The sequence below is a fragment of the Protopterus annectens genome, chromosome 16.part0, assembly GCF_019279795.1.
Source record: "Protopterus annectens isolate FY-2018-M chromosome 16.part0, PAN1.0, whole genome shotgun sequence".
Lineage (NCBI taxonomy): Eukaryota > Metazoa > Chordata > Ceratodontiformes > Protopteridae > Protopterus > Protopterus annectens.
Genome location: NC_056750.1, coordinates 244,187,859 through 244,207,284, shown reverse-complemented (window position 1 = coordinate 244,207,284; position 19,426 = coordinate 244,187,859). Strand labels below are relative to the sequence as shown.

General features: G+C 38.6%; 1 protein-coding gene across 1 annotated transcript in view; it reads left to right on the top strand.

Moving 5' to 3' along the window:
- The window catches only part of LOC122790810 (interferon regulatory factor 8-like), a 198,885-nt gene that overhangs the window by 153,038 nt on the left and 26,421 nt on the right, over window positions 1–19,426 (top strand). Inside the window, exons 6-7 of the mRNA XM_044058435.1 lie at window positions 17,595–17,654; window positions 19,052–19,426. The exon at window positions 19,052–19,426 is cut by the window's right edge and continues 6 nt beyond it. Of these exons, the coding sequence (XP_043914370.1) occupies window positions 17,595–17,654; window positions 19,052–19,426 (435 nt within the window). The remainder of the gene's footprint in view (window positions 1–17,594; window positions 17,655–19,051) is intronic.

Sequence of the window (19,426 nt, the reverse complement as noted above, 5' to 3'; positions counted from 1 at the left end):
AACTGACTACTTATTATTCCAGTTGACTTGCTGCTGTGCAGTAAATCCATCAGTAATGGGTAGGAAGATGCCTTGTATTCCAGGCACAAGTCACCTCTTAGCAGTCTGTATGATACAGAGTATAGTGACAGGGCTTTGAGTTGGTCCAAGTAGGACTTGTTGTTTAGGCCTTGTATCCTTTTAATCTCAGACGTCCAAGTCTGTAGGCTTTCTTGAAACAGGTAACCTGCTTAGTGCACCATTATTAGTATGACACTTGCCATCTGATACTATCTTATTAGCACTGTACCGCATTTTGTGATATATCTATCCCTAACTACCTTTGTAAGAAGAATATGCCCATGTGTTACTGGAAGTTTATTTCTGTCAGCCATATTTTGAAAATTGCACAGTACAGTTTATTTTTGTTGCCTAGTACATGACTGTTGGAAGTGCATGAACTGCTTCTTTATAGAGATTCTGCCATGAAACTGAGATGTAAAGTCATTTGTGATCTGTGCTGCTACCAAATATTACTTTAACTTAAGGGAAAGCACTGTTTTCTGACTATGAGACTGGATGTGTCTTATTCTGCAGCATGGCCATATAAAATATATGTGTTAACTTTCTTTGTCCAACCGTGCATACTTTTGTTCATTAGGCTCTCAGTGCTTGCAGTATAAAACCAAAGAGTTTCTCACTGCCCTTCGATTTTAATAAAGCCAAGTTCAGCCTCATTTTAATAATATAAGAAGTAACAGAGTCTGCCTTTACGATAACTTACACTTTAGTCTCTATGAGTACTTAGCCATATGCTTACTACATGTCATATGTGTTACACTTTTTGTTCAAAAATCATTGATTTGCTTATTTAAGATACAAACGTGTATCCTTCAGTCTTTTAAATACTTTAGCTAATTTGTGCAGGTGTTCCTTTGGTGTAACCCTAGTGACTCGGTATCATCCAAATAAATGGCGAGATGTGGCAATTCTTGCAATATTGTTTTTATCATTCTTTGAAATGTAGCAGGTACAGATATATGTATGTATATATATATATATATATATATATATATATATATATATATATATATATATATATAAAACATTCCTTTATGAGTACATTTAGTTAGTTATCATCCAGATGCAGGTGTTAATAAATTCATTTATGTGGCATTTTGAAAACTTGTGACCCCCAGCCAACTGTGCAGGAAGGTCTTCTGCTTAAAGTAAAGGGTATTGTTGCAAAGATGTCTCTTGGTTAAAAGCTAATTTATATGCTCGACATATTTTATCAGATTATTTTTGTTTTTTACTTAAAAACTTTACTGAACAAGCAAAACATCACAAAACTTGATAACCATCATTAGGGGCATGAGCAAAAAGATACTTAGAATTCAAACTAAGGATAAAATGTCAGTATCACATACTTTAGATTAGCTGGAATGTAAAACATTATAGTACACAAGGTTCACACAAACCAATGTAAAATTGATGTTAGTATGGGTGCCTTATCAGCAATTCAGCAGTCCTAGGACACTAAACCATAGGTTGGCAGGAGAAATAGGTGAGAGGCCCTGATTATAACTGTCACAGCTGCTAGAGTGAGAGCCTGTAGCAATGAGGCCTGGTTTCCTCAACCACCCAGATTCTTCAGAAGGAGTCAGCTTCTGAAGAGTTTTCTAGGGCAAGGCTATAAATAGCTAAATGATAACAGAAAGCTGAAAAAGCTGCTACAGAAAAAAAAAACTCCTAGTCCTCTGAGGGTAGAATAATTGATCATTAGAAAAATGTATTTGGTGAACAGGAGTGAAATCTGAAAACAACTATTTATTTTATTCCTCACAAACCCTCAAACACTAGATACTCTTGGACATTCCCAAATTTTATAAAGAGCAAATGTCTGCACCTGGGTACCCTCCACATTGCTGACTAAACATGTAATGTCTTACCATAATCTTTTTCTTCTTCTTTCAGCTTTTTTCCAGTTAGGGGTCACCACAGCAGATCGCCTGTCTGCTCATGATTGGCAGTGGAGTTTTACGGTGTCGAGTTGCCAGCTTCATGGCCAACCTTCCATGGAAGGCACACGCAAGCACGCACTAATGCCTAGGGCCAATTTAGAGTATCCATTCCACTTGTAGCATGTCTTTGGGATGTGGGAGGAAACCAGAGCACCCAGAGGAAACCCACATGACCACAGGGAGGACATGCAGACTCCGCACAGAAGGCACCTCAGCCGAGGATTGAACCGGAGAACCTCTTGCTGTGAGGTGGCAATGCTAATCACTGCACTACCGTGGCCTCCCCTAACCTCTTACCATACTGTATCCATCAAATCAAAATAAAAGACTTCTCATATAAATTAGAATTGGATCTTGGTCTATGTAAACTGCCGATAACCATGGATAACTGTTCATCAGACTGCCATCTGAATACAATCTTACATTTTAGAACAAACTCTTCTCATTTTTTATTGCTGAGGTTACTAAATGCTTATAAATAAAAGAGACTGATAAAAGAGTGCACTATGACCTTACCCAGCAGGGGACATACCTACTGCAAGCTGCACTAGAGGAAAAAATGGGTGAGCATGCAGGCCCCTAAAAATAGAGCTCAGTTAAGTGTCACACAAACTTAAGTACTTCTAAAAGGTATTTGAAGTAGACCCCAGATCTCCTGCAAGTATGAAAAGGTTCCAAATTCCCAAACACCTGCTCTGACTTGAGCCAATTTTCTTAATGGTAAACTTCTGCTAAAACCCACTCTGCTGAAGCAAAAAAAGAAAGCCGGCACCTGGGGAGCGTGAATGTTTATTAAAGAGACCAGACTGGTTTCAGCATATTGCTTTCATCAGTGGTACATAAAATAAGGCAGTGCAGGGACTGCAATATATAGTCTCTCTAAATTAAAAACAGATGACATTTCCTGACTAATGATTAGTCAGTCTGATACTCAACAATGAAAATGAAATACAATAAACAGAATTTAAAGTTAAACAAGAAGTTTTTTTCCTTTTTTTTCCCCCTTTTTTTCTGTTTACTTATACTTTCTAATGACACTAGACCTATAAAATAGTCTATGGATTGAAAGTATCAAGACCCATGACATGAAAGGAAATGTTGACCAACCCCTTTAGTTTGTCATTTAATCCCGGTGGGAATAAACCCCCTAATTTGACAATCCATTTCCTTTCCTTCATGTTTAATATACCATGCCACCCTGTTTTAAAAGATCTATTGCCCGATATTTTATAAATGGCAGTAAAGGTGAATTTAGCAATCTGATGAACAAGTAAGTGCCTCTATAAAGCATTAGTGGCCCTTGCATTTCTAATGTCTCCTAGATGTTCTGACATCTTGCACCTAAATTATCTAGAAGTTTGCCCCACATAAAAGGCTTGACAAGTGCAGGTGGCCAGATATATAATCCAGTCTGTTCCACAATTGGCATAAAAGTTCATGTCAAAAACCTGCCCGGTGTTTTTACTAGTAAATGATTTAGTTTTGAAAACATATTTACAGAAGGTACAGTGTCCACAAGGGTATGAACCAACCAGTCTCTCTCCTGTTAATGTTGTTCGATAGTCAATAGCATTCCGATCAGTAGTTTTTTTATAATGAGAAAAATGAGACCCTAGTGTTTTACCCCGCCTGAAGGAATATAAACATCTGTCCCCCAAAATGTCACACAATTCCTCATTTGCCTTCAAAATGTTCCAATGTTTCTCAATTACATCAGTCAAAGAGGCTGTGTTCCTACCAAATGTGGTGACCATTCTCAAAGTGTCTGTGTTATCCCTCCTGGATGAGTGTTTATTTTGTGATAAGGTGGACCTAGGTTTGCTATCTGCCCATTGCATGGCCAAATTCACATTCTGTATACTATAACGCCTTGCTAGGAACCTGTTAGCTAAATCTTGATGAGAATGTGTCAAATCCTGTTGTGATGAACAGATTCTCTTTAAACGCAAAAATTGAGATTTTGGATATTTTTGCTTGTATGTTTGGGATGGAAACAAGCTGTTGTATTGTGGATATTTTCTATAAACAGTGGTGCTTAATGTATTATCTGGTTGATGCTGTAACTTAACATCCAAAAAGTGAATCTCATCTTTATGAAAATTCACAATAAACTCAACCCCCCACTTGTTTTCATTGATATAAATCCTGTACACTTTTTTGCATGCAGTACTAAAACAACATTTAAAGAATGTTCAACTATTAGGTCATTTTATGACACTAAGTTTTTTTTAATATGTTCACTTGTATGCTAATTCCACAAACAGTCCTGTATGTCAGCATAATGTCTCTGTCTCTTCAGTCTCTGACTAATTTTCCCAGCTCTGCTTTCTGAGTCAGTGTAATGATTCCTGGTAAAATAGTACAGTTTGTGTCTGCCTGGCATTTAGGTGGGTATGGGATTAAAGTGATTTTTACATAATAGGTATTTTCATTGTTTTTTTTTTCAGAAGTCGGAAGTATTTTCATTAAATATACATTCATCTTTGATCTACACAGAGAAATTTGGCTTTTTCCCTGTATTAACTTGCAATCTGATGTATAAAAAAAATTCCTGTCTTGCAGCATTCCCTCCCAGGTTTCACATCAGATGCAGTCAGATTACCTGTGGTTGCCATTTTCCATTTTTCCTCTTCCTTAGGTTAAATGTTATTTATTTAGCCATGTAGAGCTTATTTCACAAATGCATGTGCTACATCTTGAAAGTAAAAGTAAAAAAAAAAAGAAAGTTTAAATGACTTAATGGCTATAATAAGCATGTCAAACTTAAAAGACAACTCCAGAGATCATATGACAACTTCCATTTATCCTCATTAAGGGGTATACATTCCACACTGGTAAAACAAGAACAGGTTGCATTTCTGGAGTAACAGGTATGCTAAAGCATACTCTTTTTCAGCAGTTGCATGCAAAGCAGCAGAAGTCATGGTGTATACTTCCATCTACTTTGAATAAATATTTCTCAAAGTATCATTTTTCAAATGCTGGTTCACATGCAGAGTAGGTAATGATTTCTCATGCCATGTTCATGAGTGCTTTGTTGCATTAGTGGTTATTTACTGTTCACTAAATATTTGTCACATGCCACTTCATTTTCCATATCATGATCCGTGCCAGGCAACCATACATGTAACCTGGCTTAGTATTTCATTTCCAGGATTAACCTGATACAGCAGGAAATCCAAAACAGTCTTACGACACTCCTATAGGACAGGTTGGTTGGTGGAAGACTGAATCAAGCTGACAAAATTTGTTGTGTAAGAACTTTTCTGCTGCTATCTGAACTCATAACATCTGTTATAGTTTCCATTTGAAAACTGTAGTAAATGCCAAAAGATTAGAATTGTTGAACGCAATGCGAGGTAGTGAGGGAGTGTAGTAACTATGGGCTGATTGTTAGCACCTGCCATTCAATTTTGGTTTTAAACTGATTATCATCAGTGTGTGTGTGTGTGTGTGTGTGTGTGTGTGTGTGTGTGTGTGTGTGTGTGTGTGTGTGTGTGTAGCAACTATCCACAGCTTCAAAAAATATATATAATAATAAATAAATAAACTTCGTAAGACTGAAGTCTGTCACCTCGCTTCTAGACTGTTTAAAATATATCTGAATTTCCTGTTTGGTTAAATAAAATGCTTTGTGAGCCTCACCCTCCCAATTTACCACATCCTCTTGTTATACCTGCTGAACTCTTATTATCACATCTGCTTCTTCTGTTATGTACCATCCCTTATTTGAAGTTGCTCGGATGCATGCAATGCATCAATGAACTGTAGTTTCATTCATATGCTTAATCATGAAAGAAATACTGAATTTATGAAGCCCACGTTTCATACTCTTGTAGAAATGTTTACTTGATCTTCTCAAGTTGCAGGGTAACTTATTTTCTCCACCATTTGCTTGTTCCACTTAGGAAATACTGAAGTTACAAACAATTCTCTCAATGATTATGGCATAAGTTACAGAGTAGCAATTACAGAGTAGCAATTTCCATTGTAGTCCAACCCATAGAACATTAAACAGCCATAATACATCACAAATACACCTTGTGTACAGACTGCTAATAGTATTGCTATATTTGCACGGAGTCTGATTGCCTTGTATAAATCAATATGAAATTAAAAAAAAGTTTGTTAAAAAAAAGGACAGAAAAAAGTACATTACTTTAGGAAACTGATTTGCTTCTTCAAAGATAACAGGAAGTAACAATTGTTTACTCAGCTCATCTCAAATTACTGGCTGCTGAGCTGTGAAGAAGTGTAAATGCTGGTGTGAATCTCATGCAAATCCTCCTGGGTAGGGTAGCGGGAGAGTTTTGCTTACATTTTGGGTTATTGCATTTCAGAACATGAGGGGAAACACAAACTTGTTGTCCTGTTGGGAGAAACTGCTACTTTAATGAAGGAAATTATTTTTTTTGTTCATTTTTTATTTGGAGGGGAATTACTTAACTAAACAATTATTTCCACAGTGTATGTATGTTGTTTTGTACACTGCAGCAGTTGCATTTTATTTGTGAACATTAATAACCTTTATAATGCCATAATCACAATACAGAAGGCTTGTTACTGATTACGTTTCCTTGATCAGTATGGTCCAGTATGGTCCAGTATGGTCCTTTCCTGTGCACTGAAATTATATCTCAAGCTTGTGGATAAAGTACAAAAAAATAAATAAAAAAAAATGAGGGATTTGTTTATTCCAGGACAGTTCTACTTATAGTTTGAATTGACGTTTGCTCCTTAGCTGTATGTGCATTCTACCTTACTTACACATTTTACTATTGTGATGAGTCTGCAAAATGCATTCTGAATGATTTGTGCCTGATACATTAAAAGCCATCTGAGCCGCGGTGGTGCAGCGGTAGCATTGTCACCTCACAGCAAGAGGTTCTCCTGTTCGATTCTCGACTGGAGCGCCTTCTGTGTGGAGTCTGCATGTCCTCCCCGTGGTCGAGTGGTGTTCGAAAGACATGCATGAATGGGCGTGCCTTTGTTGGAGGTTGGGCGTCAGGCTGGCACCTCGTTACCATAAAAAAATCTACAGCCAATCATTAGAGAATCGGAGTTCAGCTGTGGCGACCCCTAACCGGGAAAAGCCAAAAGAAGAACAACAACATTGAAAGCCATTTGGTTGAGCCTGACAGAAAAAACGGACAACTGATTAACCATTTTTTTTTATGTGGAGAACAGCTCGCTGCACTGTTTTATTGGTCCCCATTATAGCCACCTAAACTTAAAGTTCTCAGGATATTAAGGTAGAGTATATTAGTTTTGTTTGGTAGCCTTTTCATTCTGTTAGGCTCAACCAAATGACCTTTGATGAGCTTAATTTTTCAGTGCAGTGAATGACAACCGATTTAATTCCCTGGAGGGTACATATGATGTTATATTTACTTTCTAGTACTTGGTATGGGAATTCTGCTTCTACGAACCACTTCTGATCATGGGCCACTAGGAATCTAACATGTTTCTATGGCAGTAAAATGCGCCCATTAATCCACAACAAGTTATCGAAAATGAAGTCTGGGAAGGTCCTTAAAACTGTCGCACATATTCTTAAAAAGAAAGTTCTTTAATCCATTGAGTTTTATTTGCACTGTTTACATGGTACTTGACAAATCAGAAATGAACAGAAGTCTTGTTATGGTTACATCCTAAACATCCACATTGGTCGGATGATGTGTGAAGTACTGACCAACCAGAAGACTTACAATTGTATGCTACGTTGTTATTAAAAAAAAATTAAACACGTTCTGTGCAGAACCTTACCTAGTTTGGCTATGTATTATTGGTTGTATTTTTGTAAAAGGTCACAACCTAGTGATGATGTAAACTTACGGGAGTATATGCAACATGAGCTAATACCATCATAGCTTAGTTACAAGTTCACTTCCTGTGTGGACCAGCATAACTCTGCTCTTGAAATTAACCTGCAGGACTCCACTACAGTAAAGTATAGAAGTGGGTGTGGGTTATGACCCATAATCCACAATTAACTTATTTACTATGGTAGGAAAAATAGGTTTGTTATTCTTTATGTTAACCAGATTACTTGAGTTACATCTTTCAGGCTAGAGTTGCTAGCTGTGTTAACGATTTTAGGTAGTCACCAAATAAAGTTTTTTTTTTTCCTTCTGTCCCCTCATCTGTATTAGGCACATGAAGTTGAGTGTGTCTCCCAACCTTCAATGTAATACTAACTCATTTTTTTCAGGCTAGTATTCTTGATTAAGTTATTTAAGAATATAAAATATACATGGCACACAACTGCAAGAAAGAATTATGCAATAGTAGGAGATGCAGCCTGCAAAAGGTGACACCTTCCTGTATTAAAACTGGAACATGTTACTTAAGACCTAATCTGGAAGACCTATCTGTACCCCACCCTAGACTACAACACTTTTACTAGTCATTGGTGTTCTCCAAGATATCTACTCAAGAACTGCAGTAACTCCAGGAAGTAGCTACAGTTAACTAAGTTATAGCAGGACATAACGGCTGTGCTGTGGTAACTAGAGAAGAAGGTCACTATGCATTCTGTTGCTCACTCTGTCCAGTTCATTTGCCCATTTTAAGTTATTGATGGTGACACAGTTCAATTTTGGCTCCACATTTCAGTCCTTGTGGCTTGAAATGTCTAGATTTTCAATCTTTTCCAGTGCCAGAGGAATAGAACAGAAGGAAAAAAACGTTGTTGTGCAGTGCATATGCTTTGTGGTACAAAAACCTCCCTAATAAACACTGCTGAAGGCATCAGAATTGCCTAAAACATTATTCTCGTTTGAAGTGTTATGCAATGACAACTGGACAATAGCATGTGGATTACGTCAGCTAGAATTTCTCCACATTTTCTGGGAAAACTACCAGGACATGTAATAGCCTTATTTATGAAAAGCAAGGGAAAATATGTATTGTACCAAATTTCCATGGAGACTGATTTGACCCTTACTGTGAGCGTCAGAACTTCTAACTGATTGTCTACAAGTTTATCATGTCCTATCAGGGGATTTATGTGCTATTCACATAATCTGATCTTTTTTTTAGTTTCTGGAGAAACATTGCTAGAAAAAGTCAGATGTAAATTTTTTCAACCTTAAATTTGGACATGTCTTACAGTTCTGTAGCCAGCCTGAAATGTTGCTGGACCATAAAATGCATACCAGTCCCTTGATGATGACATGCTGGTGTTGTTAAGCTATCAGAGCACAGCTGGATGCATGCCAGTCCCTTGATGATGACATGCTGGTGTTGGTACACTATCAGAGCACAGCTAGATGCATGTCGGTCCCTTGATGATGACATGCTGGTGTTGGTAAGCTATCAGAGCACAGCTGGATGCATACCAGTCCCTTGATGATGACATGCTAGTGTTAGTAAGCTATCAGAGCTCAGCTGGATGCATGCCAGTTTCTTGATGATGACATGCTGGTGTTGTTAAGCTATCAGAGCACAGCCAGCTGGGGTGGTTTAAATCTTCAGAGTCAAACCACAGTCATCCAGGTGAGTTCTATTAATATCTAGACCCTTCAATATTTATGGTTCTAGTGCAGATGTGACAACTGCAGTTCTAACTGCTGAGAAAGAGGAAACAGAGGATTATTCATTAAGGGTTGCTCTCTGCCACATTTAGATTTTGCTGTATTGTACCTCATTTGCTATCATATTGGAAAACAAGGGGGAAGTCCTTACTCTGAGGACCAACAAATTTACTCTTAAAAAGACAAATTCTATGCAGGTAATCTTATTTGGGGTATATCACATATCAGAACAATCTCATTGTTCCATAGATGAGTCTTATGCATGATTTCAGAAGGGTAGCCATGGCATAACTCAAGACAGCATACCTTATGAACAGTTAATCTGAGTTGACCTTTGGCAGTGGCACAGTCCAATTTTTGGCCATTCTGGTCCTGGCACCATGCAATTAGACATACAGTGTTCAAATAAACCCATGGAAATTATTCTTTATTTGAGTATCTTTGGCAGCAGGCACATCAAGTAAGTTAAGTGTGCCCTAAATATATATTTTTAACAGTATTAACTCTGTGCACCACTGATGGAGGGAGAGAAATTCAGTGGTCTGTGTTATCAAGGATCCTATTTCTGACAAGGTCAGGAGTGTACCGACACAGCAAGCTATGATCGGTATGTAAACAGACAAATATTTCATATGTTGAGGGGCCTACTTGAGACCCCACTGAGCTGGATCACTTTCTTTAATATTTGGATAGAGGGTACGACACAGTTTTTATTGATAGTTTGTCTGTAATTGGACAATTACATATAGTTGCCAATCAGTCGCTGTTCCTATTCAGTTGAAGCTGATGGTGAGTTCAGGGTAAAAAGGATGTCATTTGCAAAGGGGACCAATTTAATGGGGGCTCCACCTGCCAGGAGATTAAGGGATCTAGGGATATGCTGAAGAGAAACAAGGAGAAAATGGACCACCTTGCTGGTCTCAGGATGGAGAATATGACCCTCAAGTTCATTGTTTTTCTTCAGACTGCTATGAAATTGGAATACAAATTTCTAATCCATTATCTAAAATTCATAGGAGAGCCTATTTCATCTAGTGTGGTCTTTAGGACTGTCTAACTCACTCTGTTAAGGCCTTTTCTCGATCAAGGATGATCATGACCTGAAGTCCTCCTAATGTGGGAGCTTCTGCAGTGATGTATTGGATCACAAAATATGGAGGAGTCTTTACCAGAAATAAAATTTGTTTGCTCATGACTCAGAAGGCAGTTTCATACTTGTTGTAGTATGTTTGCCAGAGGTTTATCTAGATTTGTATGTTTATGAAGGAGATGGGTCCATAGGACCCATGGCATTGAGGATCCTTGCATAGCTACAGACTGAGTGATCTCTGCAAAAGCAGTTGGGCAGTCCAAACATCACTTGGTAGGATATGTTAGAAAAATACAGGAGTAATGGGAAATTTCATCAGAAAGTAGCTTGTGTAGTTCAGCACTGGGTCTGTTGGAGCACAAGGCCTTACCAGTCATACATAAGTTAGATCCCTGTTTTGTGTCTCGCAATGTAAATGGTGCACTTAACCAGTGTGCATATTTCTCTGCCAGCGTTGGTAGGCCACAATCCTCAGTCTCTAACTGATCACGTTTGTGGATGGTGTGATACTCACTGACAAATATAGTTTGCCATAAAAGAGAGCAGCCTCTTGATCAGTATCCAAGGATGAAACAGTCTATTTCCTGTACTTTCTTCAACAAGTCAAGTAATTGATCTTTTTGCATTTTCCCAGTCAAACAGAAATGACAGAGACAGACCTACATTTGTTATTGAGACATGGAATGTCAATTTGTTAGCAAGAAGAATGGCATAGTAAGCTTGTGCAGAGGTCAGGTTTTCATGGACTGAATAAAAGTCTTAGAGGAGCAACTACTTCTGACAAGTGTGGATATAATGTAGGCAGTGTGTGTGTGTGTGTGTGTGTGTGTGTGTGTGTTTGCATACATTTATTTGTGTGTATGTGTGTGTATCTGTGTGTGTGAATCTGTGTGCATTTATTCATATAAATCTTTGCTAAGCACTGAAAATTAACTATAATGGTCCCTTTGTGAGCTGTTCATTTGACTGCATGGAATTCAGGCCCTAAAGATTTATGCTGTAGGGTTGAATCAAGTATGGTAAAGCATTATTTTTTTCAAGGCAATGGAGGTGATTTACAAAAGGAATCCTTGAAGACAGGATAGAATATAGAGTCCAAAACCCTGTTGGAACTGCATCTTAGAAAGTAAGAAAAATTAATTTAGGACTTCAAGGAGCAATTCTTAGACAGCTTTTTGAGAAAATTGCTTGACATCTCAATTTTGCTTCACCTGTGTTTCTCAAAGTTTCAGCTAGCTGAAGATTCAAATGGAAAAAAAATGTTAGGCTTCAACTCATTAAATCATCTTAAAAAGTACTTTTGTCTCTGTGCAAGCTCCCTACAACTATTTTCTGGGATCGAGGGACTTAAGTTCCCCTGCACCCCCTTTCTTAAAGAAACTGGTTGAGCCACAAAACTTGAAATATCCTTAAAAAATATTTTTGCAGGGTTAGACCTCTCTGCACCCCTCATGTTGGGGCTTCATTCAACCAAATCACTTACTTAAATATGATAACTCCTCAGTCATACATCCACGGAGAAAAGTAAAAAAGAAAATATACACTGAATGTTGCCATACAAGCAAAAACAAACCAACAGTGATTTTGAGTGTGAATAAGTACTTGACAAGTTCAGCAGCTGAGAATTGAAATTAATGATTTAAAACCTTGTACAGTTAACACTCAGTGAAGTGTAGTTAGTCATTCGGTCCTTTCTACCATATGGGTTTGTCAAATTAGAGCTTCAGCTTCATTGGTGTGCTTAGAAAGACAACCCCCTTTATGTTCTAGCAGGGGGAACTTACCTACTAATATGAGGGTGGGTCATTTGCATTGCTGTAGGAACTCCATGAAATGATGAAATCCTACATATCCTGATTTGTGATGTAATACCATGCGTGAAATGATGAACTCTGTCATGCCACTACACAAACCCAACAGACAGCAGCACCATTTAATAATCTCTTTTGTTAGTACAACCTGGTTGCACCATCTGCTGACATAGTGTCTAAAACCCAACCACAGTCACTATTTATTAAGATACCAACATCACACCTCACTTGGCTCTCCAGGGAAGCATAATAACAGAAACATTCTTTCCAGTAGATCCAGGCCAAATTGTCTTAAGGCAGATGTGATTTCTGTGAAACCCAGATACAGACTCAAAGGGCATTTTAGGTACCTGTATCCATCCTCAGTGCCATTAATACTGGTAGATATTGTACTGTACCTCCTGCACAGCTAAGCATAGGACCAATGGATGATAACTAACACTGATGTAGTAGGTCTGAAGAACTTCCCTTTAAAAGTTCTGGTAAGAACAAGGAGCCTTTCCATCCCAAAATCCACTCACAATGTTACACACAACAAGCGTACAACGCAAACCTCCCTGAATGCATAACAGTTAACAAGGGCTTGAAGCAGGACCAACCCATTCACATTATAAGTACAAAGACTCTCCCCCCCCCATATACATGGCTGGATTCTGTAGTCATCCTGGCCAGCAGCCCTGTAAAACATAAGCAGTACAGTTTCAGACAATGCTTCAAGGCCAGTTTAACGTCATTCACTCAAGGTGTGTTTGCTTGTTCTTGAGCTGAAAAAGTCCCATTTGCTTGATTTAATAGTTGCCCAATAGCTCTGCAGTACCACTAGACAGCAAGAAAGAGCACTATTTTATTGGCTTAGGAACGGTCATTCCCTCTCTGAGTAGGAAAGACCGTGGAGTGAGAATATATAAGTTAAGAGAATGCAGGGAGTGGATTCATTCATGTAGGGGGTGCAGGGGGAGCTTACTGCCGAGAGGAAGAACTTATTTTTTTAGTTTTATACATTTTCTAAATTCCAGTTGGATTTGACTACATAAATTTGGGGGGATCCGTACAGATCCCCGAATGGCAACATCACCGAAACAGATTCGGTCGGGCATACTTGCGTGAAAGTGCTTTTCATTGAAGAAGCACTTTCACGTAAGTATGCCTGTTGCGGAGGTTGTACTACGGTGTGGATAAAGGAAAATTTCCTTTTCCCCACTGTAGTGTAACCTCGGAGTGAGAATATTAAAGTAGGAGGGGTTGTGCGGGGTGCAGGGGGGCTTGCCCCCCTGCAAAAAATGTAAATTTAATGTTTTTTTTTTCACACACTTTAACGAAAGCACTTTTTCGGTGAAAGCGCTTTCGTTAAAGTGTGTTCGGTGATTGTGGATTCGGACTGTTAAACTTTTGTTCAATAGCCCTAGATCCAAATTTGGTGATTATATGTATGCAAGTTTTTATGTTTTATGCCAAAATTCACAAACTGTTGCTCATAGAACTCATATATATCAGTATAACATAGCAGGTCAGTCATGGTCATGAAATCTAGATCCTAATAGCTCTATCCAGAAGAGCACCTCAGTCACAGTCGGCCTATCTTTGCTGATAAAATAGACCAGATTTACCTGCACCATATTAATGGTAAAAATTCATGTCAGCCAGGACAACTACCACCTACAAATAAAGGGATCCCTACTAGGTGTCTACATACCTCTCAACCTCTTAGAGCAAGAAATATGGACAAAGCCATTAATAAAAGTGGGACAAATGCCCCCAAAATAGGGACAATTTTAAATATTGCTCGTACAAACTTAGAAAGTTGATAGAATAACAGGTTTTCCATTAGCATAAATTTTCTGAAGGGTATGAAGTCTAAATCTCAAATGTCTGCCATTGTTTTCTAACTTCAATCTTTAATGATTTGCCAATAAGTTGCCAGAAAACTACAATTTTAAGAAAAACAGGCCAAAAATATGAGGCAAAAATCTAGAAATTCTGCAACAATAGGTACAGTTGAGAGGTATGGGTGTTCCAATGAGTATACTCTGTGTGTTTAATGTTGTCTCTGTGAACTGCAACGTCTAAATACTTTTTCTTTTTCATTTTGTTGTATCTATTAAAATACCTGCACTATGTATTTATAAGTTCACACTATATGAATTGAAGTTGAATTTTTACTTGATTAATATGTCATTTGTTTGTTTTACTCTTTTTATAACTAACTAACTGTAACCATATTATGTCAATGTGGAGCTTTTCTTCTGGGCATCCCCTTGAAAATGGAGTATTATCCCAGATGGACATTCATGGTAAACAAATGTGAAATAAAATAATAAAAAAATAAAAAAGTTAATGGAAGTCTGACCTCAGAGAGCACTCAATAGAATTAAACTGATGAGGGAAAATCTGCTGTGTAAATAATGGCCCTCATTCACAGTTTAAAGGTAATTAGAAACAAGGCCTTGTCTCAAAGGTAAAATGCATTAGGAAACGGCAGAGTGCCTAGACACACATCATTATGCTAAGAATACTGGCCAGTGCCAAGAAATGCTAAACAAACAAGCAAACAGTTTATTTGAATGGGTCAGCCATCTCACATGGAAGGTTATTCCTTGCTCCTTCAGCAGAGGTAGATGAAAGCCTGTGGTCATTTATTAATACTCCTAGGGCAATAGAATGTGTTACTGTAAGCTTGGGGGAAAGCCAAGATTATTGTCGTGTGAATATCTTTATATTCTGAAATTCAACAGACATCTGCTTTATGTAGACCTATATCACTTGGCTGCAGTTAACAAACCTTGTTTATCTCTTGTTTATCCACATATTTTGAATACAGATAATTTTATCATAGGAGGTGCAGGGAGGGCAGGTTTGGGATACACATCCATGGATTCTCAGAGGATTTTGCAAGGAGCTTGCTTAAGAGTCGCATCCCATTCTCTACAAATGCAACAGGATTGTAATTTTCTTTCTCTTCTGGAAGGGTGGAAATAAGCTCTTGTAAGTCCTCATATATTTCTTCTAGTTTTTTCAGGCATAAGATAAAGTCTTACTTTCCATTTTAACCTGATGTATCAGCTTTTCCAGTCAAGTGACATTGACTATGATATTGACGACTTCCCCTTTCAGTCCTGTAGTACCATGTTTACTTTGCTGCTTATCAGGAATTATGTTTTTCCAGTGCAAATTGTAGTGATTATAATGTCTTAAGCTTCTGTTTTCAGGCCTGCAGCACTTTGTTTAATCTTCTGCATAGCAGTACCTAGAAGCAATAAAATAGAAATCACATGCTACAAATCTGCCCCCAGGCGGGAGACTTAAACCTCGACACGGCTATTAATAGGACGTGCTGGAGGGATAGATTCATCACCCAAAGACTCCCTATGCTGTGGAACAAAATCCCGGTACATGTGAGGCAGAGCACCTCGCTGGCCTTGTTCAAGAGAAATCTTGACCAATGGATGAGAGATCGCAGATATACCCCAGGGATTACCTCAGTGTCACTGCTCGACAGAGGCACAGCAAAATAATGGGTATAGTTCCCCATACTAAAGGGGTGGCGTAAGCCACAAAACTATGGGCTAGGCTTGTAAATGCCCTCGGGCAGATAGCCTAGTATGAACCTATGAACCTATGAACCTATGAACTAGAGTGAGAAGAATAAAACTCTGTACATGGTTTGTCTTTTTCAAATGTTACTGCAACTGCAAACATTGCTGGTTGGGACAGCAAAGACTGCACTGTGTCAGCCTGCTTTTGAGGCAAGCCTCTCTGGTGTTGTATGCAGTGAGTGACACAGTAAAGTAAGCTGCATTTCCATGGAGGAGTCCTTTGACTTCTGTATTGTGAGTACTGTAGATGTTGATAGCAGTATGGAAAAAGGAAGATGAAGACACTGCTTTATATGCAGCTGATGTGTGATGAAATGGAGCCGTTTAACCAGGCAAATATTGTAGTATTACAGCGGGGAGTCATGCATGGAAGTTCATCCACTATCATAGTTTGTCTCTGCAGCTAACCAGGAGTCACGCAGTACCATCGCTGTGCTTCTTTTTACCAGCTACTGTAACCATCATTGCTTTCTTACCAGAATGAACAAACTAGGCCATGTGGCATCTTCTGCGTTCAGAGATTCTACACACATGCTAAGCTTGTAACCAAAGCACCAGTCTGGTTGGGGCCGGTGGGTGGAGAAGAAGCAGAACTTATGCAATAAAAGGTGTGTGTGTGTGTGTGTGTGTGTGTGTGTGTGTGTGTGTGTGTGTGTGTGTGTGTGTGTGTGTGTGTGTGTGTATGCTTGTGGTCACACGCATCCAAAAGCACAACTATACATGTGATTTGCATAAATAAACATTATCAGTTCATATAAACATAATGGCTAAATACAAAAACTGTAACAAATAATACAATACATTTATTAGGTAAAATTTCACAAGCTTTGTGCAATATTATTTATACTACTCTTAATGCTACATTTGTTTTATCCATTTCATTATATTGCTGTCTTAAAATTGTATTGCTATAAATTGATTTACTTTAATTTGACACACCTTTTTCCAGGGGAGACCTGAGAGAGCATAACTATCTGGTAAAGTGACTTGCTTATTCATATGAAAATCTAATGGAGACTGTTCTTCTTTTGGCTTTTCCCGGTCAGGGGTCGCCACAGCGGAACTTCGATCTGCTAATGATTGGCAGTAGATTTTTACAGTGCCGAGGTGCCAGCTCAATGCCCAACCTTCAACGAAGGCACGCCCCTTCATGCATGTCCTTTGAACACCACTCAACCGCGGGGAGGACATGCAGACTCCACATAGAAGGCGCTCCAGCCGAGAATCGAATGGGAGAACATCTTGCTGTTAGGCTATTTAATAGCCCAGTTTTAATCCTCTCGCCTAAGCTATCAGACATAAATAATGAATAAATGTAATGCTGACAGCAAAATAGTAATTATATTCCAGTGTTTCAAATTTTTCATTTCTAGCCTACAAGAAAAAGTCTGTTTCCTGTACAAGTTATTTTGTTTTGACTAATTATAGCCTTAATGTATGTAGGTAGCCAAGGGAGAGGGTTTTTACAGTTTTGTTGTACAGAGTTCTCTAAAGCCATATGTAAAATAAGTACTTTAATAAAGAATATGAATATAAACGTTTGTCCTTCTTCTTTTGTGCAGAATCTAGTGAGGTACAAGAGGACATTAAGGTGGAAAGTACTCCTATGGTATTGCATTCAGGTACAGTATCTCATGTCTTGTTTGTTGTAGAATGTCTACTGTTGTTTATATCCTGTTGTTTATATAGCAGTCAGGGTGTAACTATGTGGTGTTAAAGGAACACTGACTGCAGAATCATAACAAAGACCTTAAATGAGGTCTTAAAATTAGTGTCCTCACTGAAAAACATAATAGTTTAAAAACAATGAAACTGAACTGAATGTCTTTTCTGCTGCCTCGCTGCTTCTGAACAGTGTGTGTGTGTGTGTGTGTGTGTGTGTGTGTGTGTGTGTGTGTGTGTGTGTGTGTGGCTATGTGTACACATCTGCATTCATGTGCAGGGATGTGTGTGTGTGTGTGTGTGTGTGTGTGTGTGTGTGTGTGTGTGTGTGTGTGTGTGTGTGTGTGTGTGTGTGTGTGTCCATATTCATATCTGTGCATGTATGTGTGTGAGTGTGGTTCTACTACAGATGAATAAAAATTTTAAAACTTTGAATTTCATATGGCTGAAATCATATGATCGAAGTTTCAAAACTTCGAACCCCTGAAAGAAAAAGAAAGACAAAATTGGGAAAATTTTCCATTCTGCGCTGTATGGAGATCTCCGTTCACAACTTAAGTTTTAAAACTTCGATCATCTGAAGGGGACCCGTGAGTGTGTTTATGAGTGTGCACACTCATTTGTACGCATGTATGTGTGAATGTGTATGCGAGTATGCATGCTTGTAATTATGTGTGCGTACACATTCGTGTGCTTGTCTGCATGTGTGTGTATTGGTAGATGTGTGTGCATGTGTGTGTGCGTGTGTGTGTGTGTGTGTGTGCGCGTGTGTGTGTGTGTGTGTGTGTGTGTGTGTGTGTGTGTGTGTGTGTGTGTGTGTGTGTGTGTGTGACTGTGTGTGGGTTTGTGTGTGTGTGTGAGGGAGACAGTAAGAGAGTGAGAGAGAGAGAGAGGGCTGTATTTCAAACTACTGAGGCATGTTCTGCACCTGTACTGGGTGGCTGGATAGACACATTTGAAGAGGTAGAAAGTGACTGGGAGAGCATGATATCTAGAGTTCTCAGATGTTGCCTCACTGTGGGCAGTAGTGGTGACATATTACCATATACATTTCTAAGGTCACTATAATACCACCTGATACAAAAGATGTTTTAAGGGAAATGGGTGTCCTAGTGTTAGATGATGATAGTTGTACATGTTACTCTGTTTTGGCTTTGAACTGGGTCATGGCCAAAAGGAAATACAGTGGATCATCTTGACCAGTACTTCATTAATTAAGTCTTGTTACTTAAAAACACATGTTCTAAATAATTGTCAGTGATTTACTTTTGGGAAGGATGAATAATGGGGGTTTGGAAAAATCAGGTTGTTTTGCACACAGATGGTTTATGCACTCTGTTGTGATTTCTTGTTCTAGATTTGTGTTCCATGCTTTTGACAGTTTACTATGGAGGAGAAGAGGTCAAAAGAAAGACAATTGATACCAAGCACTGCAAAATCTGCTCTGCTTCTCCATCACAGAGCCGAAATGGACTGTCAGGCCTTGCTATGGAGAGGATTATTCTGCCACCTGCAGATTGTGTTGAGGAGGATGCACAACGAAATGCAACTGAGCAGCTGCTGCAGTACCTAGACAGAGGTATCATGCTAGCCAGTAATGATGATGGTATCTTCATTCAGCGTCTCTGTCAGGGACGAGTTTTCTGGAAAGGCCCATGTGCTCCTCACCGAAATCAGTCCAACAAGCTTGAAAGGGATGAACTGGTTAAACTGTTTGACAGAAATACATTTC